The sequence below is a fragment of the Penicillium roqueforti genome (genome assembly GCF_015533775.1).
Source record: "Penicillium roqueforti strain LCP96 04111 chromosome Unknown scaffold_01, whole genome shotgun sequence".
NCBI classification, from domain to species: domain Eukaryota; kingdom Fungi; phylum Ascomycota; class Eurotiomycetes; order Eurotiales; family Aspergillaceae; genus Penicillium; species Penicillium roqueforti.
In genome coordinates, this window is record NW_024067565.1 from 3767701 (window position 1) to 3784461 (window position 16761).

Sequence of the window (16761 nt, forward strand, 5' to 3'; positions counted from 1 at the left end):
TTGTTTTGTTTTTCAACTTGCATAGAAAGTGCTTCTCCCGACTGGACAATGCGTTGTCCGGCGCTGGGGCTCTTCGAGAATCCCCGAGAGATTCATCAGAACATTCTTGTGGAAGGCCCAGCTTTGTCTGGTTTTCGTCTGTGGCGGTGTGTGGTTGAACACAACGATACCGTAACAGGCAAAGGCAGACCATCCGATGCTGACTCGATCAGGTTGGCGTCCGTTACTTGCCAAACTCCCCAGAGAGAGATGGACCGGGGTTTGCGGATATCATCGAGTGTTGGCCAGTCAGACTGAGGGATCCTAGTAAGACGACTGTCAGTAATGCTCATAGATAAAGGAAAAGGAAATGAACTCACATTCGATACGACAAGAATCGACTTGTCCGACGGGATAGTTATATATGGTTGCCATTTTGAGTATGGCGTTTGTAGGACACTCAACACAGCTCCTCATCATTGGCAGCGAACTACCTGACTAGCTGCTGGTGCTAGTGCTAGTGGTCTTGGTCTTGGTCAGGTATTTTCGGGCGCCTTCAGACGTGTTGGTGTGTTATCGGAGCTACTGCAGTGATATCACTAAGACAGGCTGTCATCTCCAGGTGTCTTATCGGGGTTGTTGGTGTCAAGACTCAAGACTCCCGGATGGTATTGTCATGGGGCACCATCGACTATGGTTTTAGTCACATCAACTTCAGCACATGAATATGGCTGCTGCATATTGCACGGCTGGGGCATGGGTGGAGCAAGCCACCATTGTTCAAAATGAACAGCGGTCTTCTTGATAGATATGATAACCACTATGTTTGCTTCTCTTAGAGGCTCTGAACCATCATCTAGATTTCGAAGAAGTCATTGCAGGCTCTCGGATAAGCCCGTTTCAACAACAACGGTAGGCCATTGCAAGCTGGTACTAGAAGGCCAACGTGAAGAGGGGCTGAACAGATTGTAGCCCACTTGGGCAGTGTTGTTAGACTGTTGACTGTTGGATTTGGATGGTCTTGAGGGAAGACTCGAGGTTCTGACTTTGTCACTGGATAGACGTCTTGGGTGCGATCCGGGCGATTGACGACTTCAAGCGTGTTGATATCTTCAGCTTGAGTTTCTGTGAATCATCAGTAAATATATGATGATGGTTTAAAGGAAACCTGAAAGCACACTCAAAAGGACCTGAAGAATCATACCTGAAAGGATTGCTGAAAAGGTCCAACGAAAGGATGATGGGTGATGGGTAATTGGTGGCGCGGCTGCAGCACCACCTAAATAGATATATGTAGCACTGGTTACCAGTGCCGCAGGATGAGATTGATTGGAATCCTTTGTGTCATTTGGCAGTCGGGCTGTTTCATGATTAGCTAGAGATACGGTCTGAAGGTGGCACTAGCCATGACATACATAGTAGTCCGCGTAGATTGCAAGGAAAGGCAGACCAAATGCCTAGAGAATGACTTGGGTGACCCATTGCCCATCAGTCTCTCTAAACATCGCTCGTGAAGTCGAAATACGTTGGTCAATGCGGGTGTCGATGAAAAGAAAAGTGGAATTTGGGGACCCTTCTCGAATGAGATACTCCTAGAATGACTCGGATATGCTACTAGTTGTTACACTGGTAGCAAAGGAGGGGGAGGGGGGGGATAGGGGATGACGAAGAAGTGTGTTGAAGAGAGTGAAGAGAGTTGGTAGTGGTGTGGTGAAATAAGAGATGTGAAAGTGAGGATAAAGTGTGGTCACGTTTACCTTACCTTGGTCTTGTGTTTGCTAAGTGCTAGTGTATTTGCTGTAATTGGTGGTACTAATAGCAGTCTTCTCTCAGTAATAAGCGACGGAGAAACATAGGCTGGGATGATCTTGTTCATTTGATACGCTTGGTATACTCCCAACTAAAAGAAAGAGAACTCATTTCCACCTCCAAAGGCAAAATCCTCCAAAACACTCGGATCCACCAAATTGGCCAGCATCTCCGCCCGCGTTCGATCAGGTTGTGTCTGCGTGCCGTTGCTGAAGAGTGAAAAGAAGAAATCCCCGTCCTCTGGATCAGTACGTTGGTCCATAATAGATGATGGGGTGTCGAGGGATAATCCGTGCGTGGGTGTAAATGATGCCGCTGGTAGACCGACCTCGCCTCCTGTTGGCGTTGAATTTGGAATTAGATGCTTCCGCGTTGATGTGGTTGCATCTGCTGCTGCTTGTGATGAATTTGAGACTCCCCCTGATGATGATGTGTATGGCACTCCGAGTCTAGAGTACTGGCTTTGGTTTTGGCTGTCTTCGCTGTGGTTAGCTCCATAGACAGAGCGCCGTCTTCTAGCCAGACAAGTGCGCGCAACTTCTAGTACTTCACGGAGCATCTCGGCGCAGCGACGGGCGACGATAATATCGCCCATGGAGGAGAAGATCTCGAGGGATTTTTCGACGTCTTCGAGGAGTTCGTCGTCTGGGAGACCTGGGTAGTTTGAGAGGATGAGATGGAGGAGGATCATTGACCCGTAGAGTGCGTAGGTTGTGTTGTACCACCTGTTTCAATGGTGAGTTTGTTAATTGTAGTTTCTTAGGAGGAAAAGGTGGTGGCTGACCATGTGCGAATGTAGATCCTATGCATGAATGACTCGTATTGCATATTGATACTCATCCGGGCAGCATTGAGGCAAGTATGTAGATGGGCAGAAAGGTCTGGCGAGGAACCGTCTGTATTTGCAGTTGCTGCCAAAAGGAATGGCTTGTGGATGAGGATTCGAGTATTGTAATATCCTAGACATGGTACGATCAGGATTCTTTCTAGGATCTGCTAAATCGGAGCATGGATCATGTAGAGGGAACTCACTCAGCCTTAACACCAATTTCTGTTTGAACGCCCATTCAGGGTCATTCAATGCAAGTGCATCTAGATCCAAGAAAGCCGGTAGTGTCGCCTTCCATTCAAGAAGTCGCTGGTCAAGTGCCATAGCCAGACGGGACTTATCGGCTATTGACCGCCGCATGGAGTGGTACAGTTGATGAGATGCTTCAGACATGATCTGGGCTAGGGCAACCATTGCCGGGATCATCGCTATGTCATTGTCTTCGGCATCAGGGTCGAAGTCATCGGTATCAACCTGGTACTGTCAGGGTTGCACCGTGCGAATTGAGAATGGCACCTACTTTTAGCTTGGGAAGGGAGGTCTGGTAATAATGCAACGCTTTCATGCTGTCCAGGCGTCCAGAGGAACAACACATTTCTCTGGGATCGACGTTAGTATCATCTTCGGGAGTACGATCCACGAGATAGACGCTCACATCTCATGAGAGTAGATACACCTAAATAGAAGCGTCAGATTTTTTATTCATCCTAGCTTTATGTTCATGCTTACCACCAGGTACGCCTAGCTTCTCGTCTCGCACTGGGAGGCAGAGAAGACATGCTCGAACCGAGACCAATAGCCGCTGCTGTGCGGACAGCCATCCCGCTATACATATAACAGCTATGGGGCTGCAACGAATTTTGACGAAACACACTCTAGGAAGACTTGTCAGCCTCCTTCTGATGTAAAATCGACATGGACGTACCAAAAGAAGAAGAGACTGGGCAGACTCCAAACAGGAACTTTCAAAAAGATCACCCAGAGTCCGTTTTGCGAGGCCGAAGAAGTACTTCGCAAAGTCAAGGGCCGTGAACCCCGGTCCCCCCCGAGCTCGTCGTGTTTGACTTGGATCGACAAATTGCTGACAGAAATGTTGTAGTAAGGAAGTCTCGTTCGAGCTTGCATTGATCGCGCCCAGAGCAACGACCGCAAAGTATAGCCCAGCAAATTTCGTGGTACCTCGGAAAAGTCCCTGGCGATTTGGAACTGACCATGCTTCATTTTCACATCGTTGCATAAAAGTGCCTTTCGAAAGTAGTGGGTGGATGTAATGCTTGTTCACAAAGTAGCTGCTGATGAAGGTTTTCTCGATCTCCATCTGCGCACTCTCTGTAAGGCGGGGAAATAAAGCTTCTAGACTGATGTCTTGGTCTGTTAATCCGGTCAGAAATTCATACGGGCTGTGATAGGCATTGAAAGACAAAGGGAAATCTACCATTATTCACTGGAGGGGTCCTGTTTTCGAGACCATCTGCATCTGGCGGACTTCTCTGTGCTGCAAAGTCTGTCCCATCATGGGATTGGGGCGAAGGATGCCCGATATAGTCTGCATTGTAAAGTAAATTCACGATGGAGAGTTGTGATTTGCCTGACCTCCTGCTACTTTTGTAGCTCGTTTCTCGCGATAAAGGCTGAGATTGAGGATTAGTATAATCCGGTGACGCCGGAATTTGTCGAGGAGTCTCATCGGGACGATTTTGATATCTGAGCTCTTGATTCTGTGCTCTTGCGTATAGATTACCCAGGAATGCCAGGTTTGACGAGTTACCATAGAACTCGGTCCCATTAGTATGCAGATTGACCCCACTTAGCCCATCTCTTGACGCAGCATCACCTTGCTCCGAATTTGGCACTATATAGGTGGTCAGTTTAGTTATTCGTATCGGAGAGGGCGGTGCCCACTTTGTGAAGCGTCGGATCGCCTAGCCGACGGGATCGTTGATCTGGGTGGGTTGTTGACAGCATAAGGTCGGCCCCTCAACAAACTTGGAGACTGGGCCTGCGAAGAAGCAGTATACGGCAGTGACTTTTCGGGGTCGTTCGTGCCTTTTGGTGTCTCGGTCTGATATATCCCCGGCCATGGAGATGGCCTGGCGCTACTTTGGCTTTGCCCCTGGTTAGAGATGCTCGGAAAAAGATTTGATGAAAATCCCAACCTTTGGTCGGATTCTGCAATATCTCGTTTTCTTTTATTTGAATCGATGGGGGTTCCGCGCCCACCAGATGTGCGGAATACGCAGTCAAACGAGTGATCTGTCCCGGGTCAACTACTACCTCGGCATTTCAATACGTGGGACTAATACATGCGCAATAAGAACATGGTTGGGCTTGATCACACTATTAATTGTCAGAGTGGACTTGCTTTCCGAAAGGGAAGCTAAAAAGAGACTGCAATTTCAATGTGAGGTTTGGCTTACCTTGGTCTTCCGAGCACGGCAGGTTTCACATGCCCGCGAGGCCCGCGGCGCACGACGTTGCGAGGCCCATCGTGCTTTGCCTTCAGGCGCGTCCATGCTTATTATAGATCTCTGCACTTTGAGAAGCGGACGGTGATCTCCCCTGGCCTAGTCTAATGAGAAAGAAGGTGTTGGCCCAAGTGGAAGTGGAACACCCCTTTACCGAACCAATCGCCAATCTTCAACTTCTTCACCTCGCGTGGGGATTTTGCGGGGTCTGGGGAAGGCATTTGGTGTTAAGGTCTGTTTGGAAAAGAGAATGGAAAAGGGAAAAGAAAAAAAATCATATGTTATGATCTCACTACTACTGGGATATACATCTAGGACCCAGCCATGATCCATATGAGAAGGACAGCTCCTTCCTACCGTTACAGACTTGGAATATAGTATTGGAATATTAAGTCTACTTAACTATAACTAGCTTTGACTTTTACTTATTAAAGAATAAGTTTGAATGATTTGAATACCAACACCAATGTCCCGTATGCTGTTCCGACGGAAGGCGATCTTCCGACGGATGATATCCGATATACTTTGCTCCCAGCACATTCTTCGAAGTTATAGTATAGAGTATATTATATAAAAGCTTACCAGGCAGAGAGTAGTTAAATATCTAGTACATGTACGCAGCGGCCGCAGCCTGACTAGAGACCCCACGGAAACTCTTGCCTAAGGTGCGGTGTACTTCTATTAGGTCTACATATAAAAGGTACACCCGGCCAATCATGAATCTCTTGACTCTCGAAAACAGAATAATTGTACACTCGGAATTTGAATCGTGAGCATCTAAAGAGATCTCTTCTACAATAGATGATCTATAAAGAATGATTCATATAGCATGAACATTTTCGGAGGCTGTTCAAGACCCTTCGTTCTAAGAAACTGATTGGCCGTAAGTACTCCGTGCCTTGATATCTTGTATCAAGCAAGAGTCTCCGGTTACCCAACTTCCTATATTTAAACATACAAATCGAGTGCAACTGGCCAAATGCGGACTTATCTCCCCGACGGAAGCCGTTAGATAGCGGGTAAACATGGCGAGTTGGTATCAGCTGCTTTGAGTCAATGCACCTCCAACTTCCAAGGATATAAAATGAGCGGTCTCTTCTTTTTGATAGGACATTTTGTATCTAATACTTACTAAATATTATAACATACTTCTTCAATATTACGTGCCTCATTCCTCACTATTGACCCGATCAGCATTCACAAACCTCAGGATGGCCTTCGATCAGAACACTTTGCGATCGCGCTTCTGTCATGAGCTTTCGGAAATGTACAAGAGCGAAGTCCCTCTTTACGGCGATCTGATCGATGTAGTCTGGGAAGCAGACGCAAAAACAGTCCAAAACAGCCAGAACATCGACGGTGCTCGCGTTATAAACCCAGACGATATTCTACCCGCCCGGTATCGGGTTGAAAGACACGGAGCAATCCGACTGGGAACAGCGCATGAGCTAGCTACAATTCGTCGCATGTTTGCTGTGATGGGCATGCATCCAGTGGGCTACTATGACCTCAGCCTCGCTGGATTCCCCATGCACGCTACGGCCTTCCGACCAAATACCCAAGAGGCGCTCGATAAGAACCCATTTCGCGTGTTCACGACGGTCTTGCGAATGGATCTTTTGACAGAAAGAACCCGGAAACTAGCACGGAAAGCGCTAGAGCAAAGAGACATCTTTACGCCCAGACTGCTTGCTCTGTTGGATATCGCAGAGAGCCAGGGTTTTCTGACACCAGATCAATGCACAGAGCTCATCAGTAATGGTCTAGAGACATTCAGGTGGCACTCAAAAGCAACGGTCAGCCTTGAAGAATATGAGCAGCTTAAAGCTGAGCATCCTCTGATTGCGGATGTTGTCTCTTTTCCAAACTGCCATATTAACCACTTAACGCCTCGGACGATTGATATCGATCTTGTACAACGATTGATGTTGGATCACGGCATGCCTGTCAAGGATCGTATTGAGGGACCGCCAAAACGATCGTGCCCAATCCTTCTGCGGCAGACAAGCTTCAAGGCGCTGGAGGAAACTGTATATTTCAGGGATCCGTCTGGTTTCTATGTGAAGGGTTCCCACACCGCACGCTTTGGTGAAGTGGAGCAGCGAGGCTACGCTTTGACTCGAGAAGGACGCCATCTCTATGATCGAATCTTGAACCAAGTCAATGCAGAAGCTGCGAAGGATGACTTGAAAGGAGAGGCCTATGACAGACTACTAGAAGAGCGCTTCAAGGAGTTTCCCGATAGTCTATCGGACCTTCACGATCTGAGGCTGGGATATTTCACCTATCAGTTGACACCACCGGGCGATCAGTCGGTTAACGAAAGCGTTGTATTATCGGAGCAACTTCCTTCAATCTCACTTCAGGATCTACTCAACAAAAAGATCCTGAGTTATGAGCCTATCACATACGAAGACTTCCTTCCTTTATCCGCAGGAGGGATCTTCAATTCCAACTTGGGTGGTGTCTCCCAGTCCAAGCAACTGATAATGAGCGCGGATCCGGACCTCGATGGTTTCCAGCGGCTCCTTGGGGCATGTGTTGCCGATGAGTTCCATCTATATGCCGAGATGCAACAGAAATCGTTGGAAATCTGTAGGCAGAAACTGCAGTTGAAGAAGATTATAGTGTAGGATAAGCGCTTTGTGATAATGTGATAATAGCGTCTGTTTCAATCTTCAGACAAGTAGTTGGTTGCTCTTTGATATTCACGTTTATAGCGAGCATCACTAATGGCATCAATACGAAGTATCGCTGCTGCTTCACTTCTACCTCGTTTTCGGTGTTGTCAGATGCTTTCATTAGGTCCTCCGGGCCTCGACGATGGTATGCCAGTGTATGGTGTATGCATTTGCCGAGAAGATTGTGATGAGATTGGGCTTGAATGAAACCCAGCGTTCATGTGACGGTGACGGGCCCTACACTATTGCAATAGAGAGATCTTCAGAAAAGTTCAATACTATAGAATACAATGCATACGGAAAACAGCCATCCATCTATCTGTACAATATGCCGCAAATATATCAATGCATCGCGGCAAGACAATTACCAACAGCCCAAAGATCAGACCATATCTCGACTAGTACTGTCAATACCTCGGACCACTGTCATGTCATGGTCCGGCATCAGATTTTGCCCCAAAAGCTTCTCCCAAACACCGAACAACCCAATTATGACCGGGGTTCAATTACTGAGCTGTCCGCTGCGTCATCCACGATCACCGCGCCTTCCGCCAACAACTCATCCGGCGTCTTCACCCGCACATCCATGACACGCATGAGCGTATAGCGGTGCTTGCTCTTGGCCTGCTTCACGTGCCGTTGTCTCCGCTTGGTCTTCTCCTTGATGCGCAGCGGCTCCGCATCCACACCCGTCACACGAACGCGGCACTCGTAGATACGCTCGTCGATAGTCGGTGAGCCCTTCATTGTGAAGTCGCGGGATCCGAGTGCCGAAGCGCGGTTGAAGCGCAGAATATCGCCTGCCTTGACCTTAGGCATGAGGAAGGGCAACCGGATGTGATCACCTTCTGTCAAGAGGTATGGTCGTGCGTGCAATTGAGCGACGATGTAGTGCGGCTTCTGGCCGGCAAGGTGGGGAAGCTGTGACATGAGAGATTTGGTCACTTCGAGAGGGGAGGTGAAAGTCGGGGCAACGGGTTGTTTTGCGATGGGAACGTGTGCGCGTGTTTGGGGTGTCATGGTTTCGTCAAAAGTGGGAGCCTTGACACGAGTCTTCGGTTGGGTATCTTGCGCCCGGGGAGTGGCACTGAGAGGTGATTCCGGGTGGCTGGAAGCCGATTGGCTCTGAGGTTGCGAGTTCATCAAAGATGCACTCTGGTGAAGGCATGCTCGTTGCTGCAGGGGAGCAGCGGATGAGATTGTAGATGGTGCAGTCCAACGCACTTCGGAGGCCAGGCCCCGTAGAGCAGATCGTGAAAACATAGTAATTGACTGCTTGTCAATACTCAATTATCGAGAGTGAAAGTGGTTCGCAGTGGTCGATATTCGAGATAGAAGAGCGGCATCCCCGTAACTAGAGAAATTCAACTTGCGCGAATGGCCGCTTTGTCGCCCGTAGCATCACGTGATTATCTATCAGTGACTTGAGGATGCAGATTTGCAGCGAGAAGAGACCAATATTGTAATAATAAATGATATAACCTGATAGAAAGTCAGTTGTCTTAAATGTTCAATATTCTACCATTGTTCAATATTTCTTTTTCAATCTGAATAAGTCGAAGAAGTCGAGAAACGACCTTACCGATAAGGAGCATCACGTGGTTCGCTATCTTTTTCCCGCATCACAACTTTTTCGGTCTCGATTAGATCTTCAAGGCAAGAACTTCCTCCCCCATTCACCTCTTGTCGTCCATTCGTCGTTCATCATGGTAAGCTCCAAATGATTCTCTGACCTCTCAATGTTCAATTTCTTCATTTACTAACTTTTTTTCTGCCTATAGCCTCAGAACGAGTTCGTCCCTCCCCGCCAGCCACCGCCCGATCTCCAACTGACATTTTCCCAGGTATATCGAACGCTGGCAGAAGCAGCACGGCAAGCGCCTCGATCACGATGAGCGCTTGCGCAAGCGCCAGGCTCGTGAGGGACACAAGGCGTCCCACGATGCCCAGAACCTGCGTGGTCTGCGGGCCAAGCTGTACCAGCAGAGTCGCCACAAGGAGAAGATCCAGATGAAGAAGCGCATCAAGGCCCAGGAGGAGAAGAATGTCAAGTCCGCCGCGCCCGACGAGCCTTCCAAGACTCCTCTACCCCAGTACCTGCTCGATCGCTCACAGGAGACCAACGCCAAGGCCCTCTCCAGTGCTATCAAGAACAAGCGTAATGAGAAGGCTGCTAAGTTTGCTGTTCCCCTACCTAAGGTCAAGGGTATTAGCGAGGAGGAGATGTTCAAGGTTATCAACACCGGAAAGAAGACCCACAAGAAGGCCTGGAAGCGTATGATCACCAAGCCTACGTTCGTTGGTAACGACTTCACCCGTCGCCCCGTCAAATACGAGCGGTTCATTCGTCCCATGGGTCTGCGTTACAAGAAGTGTAATGTCACACAGTATGTTTTATCTTTGGAGGGAGAGCACTCACCCTCCGGTTCATCTTGGTTGGATATGGTATATTGACTTTTTCTTCAGTCCCGAGCTGGCTGTCACCGTGCAACTCCCCATCCTGTCTGTCAAGAAGAACCCCCAGAACCCTCTCTATACCCAGCTGGGTGTTTTGACAAAGGGAACAATCATTGAAGTCAACGTCTCCGAGTTGGGTCTCGTTACCACTTCCGGCAAGGTTGTCTGGGGTAAATGGGCCCAGATTACCAACACCCCTGAGAACGACGGCTGTGTTAATGCGTGAGTTGCTTCGATCAATTATTCTATTATTTATATACAGCTCAAACTAACGTAAAATAGGGTTCTCCTTGTCTAAATTGACCACAAGCACTTCCTCCACATTCCCGGCAGGCACGCGCCTGTCTTCGATACCATGCTCAGGCAGTTCTATATTTCCCTTTCTTGATACATACGGTCTCAAGACTGTTTCATTCTTGGGCGGTGTTAATGGCGCAAAGTCAAGTCCATTGATTTCAAACGAAAAGTATTCCGCATGTTTGGCTTCTTAATGGACATAGCTAGTTTTTAGATAGTCAGGCATTTATCAACTATGATTTTATGAAGAAGCAGCAGCTCCATTGTAAAGATCATGGATCAAAGACTTCCAAATAACCCACAGGATAAGAAACGCAATATCCAAGTAATGAAGATAGACAAAGCTTGTCAATTAAACATCTTAACCAAATGAGGAGTTATTGTCACTCCAAAAACGATGGTACTCAAGCAGTATCCATCCGGATGCAGGAGAAAGATGAAAAGGCTAATGAAATCATATACAGGAATGAACATCCACACGCTGCGCTGAAACCGAAATTCGTCAAAATACCCACCACAAGACAACGTGGTTAGGTCGGACAATCAACCCGGAGGATGATGAAGAAGAAAGAGAAGAAAGAGACAATGCAAAGAAACAGACAATCAGATATCCCGCAAATTAACCAAGCAGACCAAGACAGAAAGAAATTAATATATCCAACACCAGTCATTAAGTCGTTCTAACCAAGAAGGGATGGGAAAAAGCCGATAAGGCATTCAAGACAAAGGAAATAAAGTGAAGGAGCGGCTGGGTGTTATCATGCGTTTTCTTCTTCGAGGGCTGCTTTGATTTTTGCAAAGAAGCCTGCGGGCCATGCAGCTAGCTCCTCTTCTCTGGGCACACCGCGAGCCTTGCAGTGGTTGACGACGTTGACCAGGATACGACCAAGCATATCCTGGGTGACTGGAACAGCACCCTCAAGCTGGGCATCGGGGTGCAAGAAGGGATCGCGTGGGCCAAGCATCTCCTCAATAGTTGGTCGGAGAGTCTGGTCACGCTGCAGACAGCGCTTGAGAGTCCGGACAAGACCAGGGGGTACTGGAATGCCACCGACACCAAAGGCCGGGAAATCGATTTGTACACGGGGGTTGGGGATAGCCATGATGCGTTCATAATATTTGGCGATCTTGGCGAATGGTGGTTGTCCGTAGACCATCTTGTACAGAATACAACCCAAACTCCAAACATCACTGGGTTTTCCTAATTTCATAACTTTTCCAAGACTTGAAGGCAAACCGAGGGACACGTTGGAATCAACCAACGCCTCGGGGGACATGTAATTAGGTGTGCCAACTTGCTGTTCACGATGAACGTTGACTGTATTATCTTGGATCGCATTTGCAATTCCGAAGTCAATAAGCTTCAACCGGCCTTGAACCATGAGGAAATTAGCCGGCTTCAAATCGGAGTGGACGATATTGTGCTCGTGGACAGCCTGGACACACTCGAGCATCTCCTTCCAATAAAATCGGGTAAAGTTGATATCAAAAACAGCATCTTCAGCGTTTAAACGGTATGTGAGAATCTTTTCAAGATCAGACTCTCCGATCTCCATAAGCAGACTCAGAGCATGTTTGTCATTGTTCAGCTCCCAGTCAAACAGGCGCACCGCACGGTCCACATTCTCCAACTTCTTCAACAGGTCGATTTCGCCCTTATATCCACTCAAAGTCACTGGATCAACATCTTCAATATTGACACGCTTGAGAGCGAAGATCTTGTAATTCTCTGCCATCACCCGGTAGACACGGGAGCTACCGCCTCGACCAATACAATCGAGTCGAGTGAAATGCTTGCCATTAATTGAGACTTGACTCTTCTTTTTTCGTGATTGTGATGTCGATGCGCCTCCTGTGGATGTGGCAGTCTCAAGGACTGACATTTTCGGAGGAGGAGGAGCGGCCCTATGGGGGGTGTTGTTGCTTCGCGTGGCAAGTATCTTTCGTGCAGAGTTGGTTGCTGGGGTCTCTGCTATATCGTTCTTCTCGGTATCGTAAACAACATGATACTTTTCGGGTTTATCCAGCATACTCAACCCTTGGGGCTTTGTACGCCGGAAAGTTGGTGGTGGTTCATTCTCTTGGTCACGTACCGATGGCAAAGCCGGTATTGAAGGAACCTTGAATACAGGTTGTTCCTTCGCAATCGAGGATTTAGAGGACAAATCTGATGAAGCGGGAGTGGACTTTGAGCCGTATGATTTTGGCGAAGATGACCTCGAAAACGGCCCTTCGACCTCAGCAGGGCGGAGAGGATATTCTCGTCGATTGGATTCACGCACAAGAGGCGGGCTTGGGTCAGCCCATGACACTTTAGGGGATGAAGGCTTTGCTGGATTGCGAGGTCGGTATTCGGCATTCTCCTCCTCTCCTTCGACATCTTCCCGGACACCATCAGCTGAGAGATATTGGTGATTTTCCTCGTTACTCTCTTCGCTCTGACGTCTTAGCACGCCCCTCCGGGCTGGGCCATTCAAGAAAGTGCCAGCAAGCCGACCAACCCGCTTGACACGTAATGAGCTGTGTGGAGCGAATTCTTCGCCGCCACGGCCCCGCAGTGCAGAAGAAACGCCATATCGTAGCGCTGGGTCATCTTCATATTGCGATTTCCGATCACTATCCGAGCGCTCGGCACTACCATAGTAATCGTCCGAACTGCGTTCCGACGAGCGCTTTCCTGAAGGCGAGACAGAGGCCGGGGATCGGGTGTTGCTGCGCGAAACGTTGATACGAACACTCCGTTGGCGTGGGGCGGGAGTGATAAAATCATTTGGGCGGCTATGGTGCTCTGGTTCTGCGCTCTGGCTATTTGATAATGGAGAGCCTTCGCGCGAGAATCGAGAACTCGACGACAGAGCCCCTACACGGACGACTCTTGGGGCCGGACTACCATTAGATGAGTCGTGTGGGGACGAATTCCGGGGTGAGCGGCTTTGATGTCTTGATGTTTCAATTCGAGGTTCGTGTACGTGTGCCTTGTGTAGATGAGGCGAAGAACCTAATCCATCTCCATGCAACAATGCTTTTACAGAAGCGCTGAATTTAGGTTCTGGGACCTCTTCGTCGGAGCTGTCCCCAGAGTAATGTTTGGACATAGCTTGTGTTGAAGGAGATACCCGTCTGGAACCCGAGCGTGAAACCGCGGATCGGGACATCGGTCGGGGTGGCTGTCGGTACAGTTCATTGTATGCTGGGAGGGAATTCGGGGATGCCATGCCGCTAATACCTACATTGAAGTTGTGAATCAATGCGGCCCCCTCCAAAGTTCTCCAAAGTTGTCGATTGTTTGTTGATCTTGGAGAAAGCCCAGGCTCGGGGTTTCTTCGCGGGCGCGCTATATAGTCACGTGCTTGTTGTTGCTATGGCGACGTCTGCACCACAACATGCGGACATTGAAATAATTGATTCTGGGCTTGAAAAGAACATTGAACACGAAAGATGGATATAACTCTAGCCAATAATAGCCCATTTTTCTCTGGTAAAGTGGTCCAGTACCTTGAGTGATTCCAAAGCCTTGGGCAGTTAGAGATCGACCAGATAGCCTCCACTTACTGCTATGTCTATTCCGTAGACTAGACTGAACTTGCCGTTGTCGTACTCTCCGGCTATCAGGATTCAGAGTAGCCTAGTATAGCTTTGGGGTGGTTGACCATGAATCTATATAACTACTCCAAAGAATGCAAAATTATGATATCCTCTTAGATTATATGACTTTCATAGTGCAGCAAGATTGTAAGGAATTAATTCTATCACTCTATGACTGTAAAAGTACTACAGAGTGGTGAGTTCATACAATCATAGTGATCGTTCATTAGGGCACATATATACTTCAAGAGAGAAAGATAAAGAATCAGCTTAGCATACCATTTTCTTCTCATTTTCTTTTCAAAGAAGATATAAGAAAGAAAGAAAAAATGATTGCAGACAAGTATAGGCCAACAGATTAGCCAAGAGGCGTTTTTCCCCACGTAGGTAATGGATGTCGATGTTCTGACTGTGTTCAGACTGTCGGCGAGTTCGGAGGCGAAATATCCATCTACGGCACCGGCGAGTGACCATGAATGCAGTTCCAACACGGTGAATACCTGTCTTATGTTTGCTCATCAAGGACTCTCCTACCCTCAACTTGGATTCTAGCAAAAATGGCGTCCAGCGTAGATGCCAAGCTGATGAGGCGGACTAAGTTCCCCCCTGAGTTCAGCAAGAAGGTAGATATGACCAAGGTCAATATCGAAGTTATGAAGAAGTGACTTTCCCCGGGCTTTTTTCGGTATCTCCGGTTTACTGACATTGCTTTTTCTCCGCCCACAGATGGATTGCAAGTCAAATCTCCAAGATATTGGGGAACGAGGATGACGTCGTTATCGAGCTCTGCTTCGCGCATCTTGAGGGGGCACGCTACGTAAGTGGTGCCGTCGGATATTTAGTGTCCCAACCCTAGTTTGCTGACATGTGCTTCTGTTCTAGCCCGATATTAAATCTCTCCAAATCCAACTCACCGGATTTCTAGACAAAGATACCGCCAAGTTCTGTCAGGAGCTGTGGTCGCTGTGCCTAAGCGGTCAGGCCAATCCACAGGGCGTCCCGAAGGAACTCCTGGAAGCCAAAAAGCTTGAGCTCATACAAGAGAAGGTGATTGTAAGCGTGCTCTCGACCTTGGATATTTTCTAATTATATTACATTACAGCTCGAGGCCGAGAAAGCCAGCGAGGCACTTCGTCGCCGACGCGAACAAGACCAGAATCGCGAACGAGAGCTGGACGATGTGAGACGCCGCGAGCGACCAGACCGTGGACGTGGAGGAAGAGGTGGCGATCGTGGAGATCGCGGTGGCCGTGGAGGTCGAGGACGCGACTTCAACAGACGATTCTCGCCTCCCAGAGACCGAAACCGCAGCCGCGACCGATTCCGTGAGCCTCCATTGCGACGCGACTTGGACTCCTACGTGCCACCTGGTAATCGGCGCCGCCGATCCTCTCGCTCTCCCCACGGCACCCGTTCTCCATCTGGAACCCCAAAGCCGTCGTCCCCATCTCGCCGAAACCGCGACGAACCACACCACAGACGACGCGAACGCCCAAGCATCTCAGTCTCTCCCGAGCGACGCCGCGGAGGAGCGAGAAGGCGCAGCAGTCCGGATTACGGTGACCGTGTTAAAGCAAGACCCATTTCCCGCAGCCGTTCCCCGCGCTCACGTTCCCCCAGAGGAAACCGCCGCCGAAGCTCCGTCTCTCGCAGCCGCAGTGTATCTCGCTCGCGATCCCGCCGCCCGTCTGGACGTTATGCCCGCCACGATTCCCGTCGCTTAAGTCGCAGCCGCAGCCGCAGCCGCAGCCGCACCCCTGACCGTACCGGTACACGTGATCGTGGTGAGAACCGTCGACGCCGCAGCCCCAGCGGTGATCGGCGCCTTAGCCGCAGCCGCAGCAACAGCCCCAAGAAGGATACTGACGGCAAGCGGCCGCTCTCTGTGGAAAGAGACAACCCTGATGACAAACGACGCAAGATGGCTGATGAGAATGAGGTCTCCTCTACCCGAACCCCTCCGAAAGCTGATGAGCCGCCCAAAACTGATGACAGTGAGACAAAAGTTGCTGAGCAGGTTGGTCATTGAGAATAGAGATTCCTGGTCAACCTCCACCTTGTATCCTTTACTACCCAGATTCATTCCTATTTAATGTTCGTCTAAACAATTCACATGTCATTTGTTTCTCAAATTGCTGTGTTGAATGATATACTAATGAACCTTCAACGCTCAGACTAAGAAACCGCTTTCTGTTTGGACACAGTCGACTGCATTCCGTGAGAAATTACTCCGGGAGAGATGTATTGCTATGCGTCGTCAGGCTGCCCAGAAGCCGAGCAGTGCCTCACAGCCAAAGCAGGACTAAACGAGAGCACGAGTGTGACTTGAACGTTGAAATTTACGCCGACTAAATGAGTGCGTTTTAGCGCGGTACATGTGCGGAGTACTTTACCATTCCAATTATTCTTTTATCATGATCGACATGCTCTGTTATACTGTAAGGTGGAATGTTTTTCCAAGGTTGATACTGGGGAAGGTGACAGTCTCCTAAATTGTAGCTAGTCTTAGCCAACTAGTTAGTGTGATGAGTAGTTCAGATTAAGATGGGAATGTAATATGAAATGAACATGATCAATTACAAGATATCCGAAGACTCTAATGATAACCATTCAAAAGCACAGTAGATTACGATGTACGATATACGTAAGAAACAGGATA

At 48.6% G+C, this 16761-nt stretch overlaps 7 protein-coding genes across 7 annotated transcripts; 3 read left to right on the plus strand and 4 right to left on the minus strand.

Moving 5' to 3' along the window:
* Positions 1-835: 835 nt before the first annotated feature.
* LCP9604111_478 (uncharacterized protein) lies at positions 836-1461 on the minus strand (the record flags this gene model as incomplete). The annotated part of the gene is made up of 3 exons (XM_039068793.1): positions 836-1104; positions 1184-1339; positions 1395-1461. 3 exons carry the CDS (start codon positions 1459-1461, stop codon positions 836-838), a joined length of 492 nt encoding a protein of 163 aa, XP_038933026.1.
* Positions 1462-1879: 418 nt separating this feature from the next.
* LCP9604111_479 (Zn(II)2Cys6 transcription factor) lies at positions 1880-5130 on the minus strand (the record flags this gene model as incomplete). Its single annotated transcript, XM_039068794.1, has 12 exons — positions 1880-2513; positions 2573-2747; positions 2821-3091; positions 3138-3216; positions 3273-3293; positions 3347-3492; positions 3543-3988; positions 4053-4469; positions 4520-4722; positions 4774-4870; positions 4921-4954; positions 5035-5130. The coding sequence occupies 12 exons, from the start codon at positions 5128-5130 to the stop codon at positions 1880-1882; spliced, it is 2619 nt and encodes an 872-aa protein (XP_038933027.1).
* Positions 5131-6293: 1163 nt separating this feature from the next.
* On the plus strand, positions 6294-7715 carry LCP9604111_481 (VOC family protein; the record flags this gene model as incomplete). Its single annotated transcript, XM_039068796.1, has 1 exon — positions 6294-7715. The coding sequence occupies one exon, from the start codon at positions 6294-6296 to the stop codon at positions 7713-7715; it is 1422 nt and encodes a 473-aa protein (XP_038933029.1).
* Positions 7716-8252: 537 nt separating this feature from the next.
* On the minus strand, positions 8253-9026 carry LCP9604111_482 (mitochondrial 54S ribosomal protein bL21m; the record flags this gene model as incomplete). Its single annotated transcript, XM_039068797.1, has 1 exon — positions 8253-9026. The coding sequence occupies one exon, from the start codon at positions 9024-9026 to the stop codon at positions 8253-8255; it is 774 nt and encodes a 257-aa protein (XP_038933030.1).
* A 443-nt stretch (positions 9027-9469) lies between these two features.
* On the plus strand, positions 9470-10518 carry LCP9604111_483 (rRNA-processing protein NSA2; the record flags this gene model as incomplete). The annotated part of the gene is made up of 5 exons (XM_039068798.1): positions 9470-9472; positions 9545-9555; positions 9608-10150; positions 10230-10442; positions 10503-10518. 5 exons carry the CDS (start codon positions 9470-9472, stop codon positions 10516-10518), a joined length of 786 nt encoding a protein of 261 aa, XP_038933031.1.
* Positions 10519-11275: 757 nt separating this feature from the next.
* Positions 11276-13612, minus strand: LCP9604111_484 (serine/threonine/tyrosine protein kinase MPS1; the record flags this gene model as incomplete). The annotated part of the gene is made up of 1 exon (XM_039068799.1): positions 11276-13612. One exon carries the CDS (start codon positions 13610-13612, stop codon positions 11276-11278), a length of 2337 nt encoding a protein of 778 aa, XP_038933032.1.
* Positions 13613-14659: 1047 nt separating this feature from the next.
* Positions 14660-16408, plus strand: LCP9604111_485 (PWI domain-containing protein; the record flags this gene model as incomplete). The annotated part of the gene is made up of 6 exons (XM_039068800.1): positions 14660-14763; positions 14829-14919; positions 14985-15149; positions 15205-16096; positions 16180-16196; positions 16277-16408. The coding sequence occupies 6 exons, from the start codon at positions 14660-14662 to the stop codon at positions 16406-16408; spliced, it is 1401 nt and encodes a 466-aa protein (XP_038933033.1).
* Positions 16409-16761: the final 353 nt, after the last annotated feature.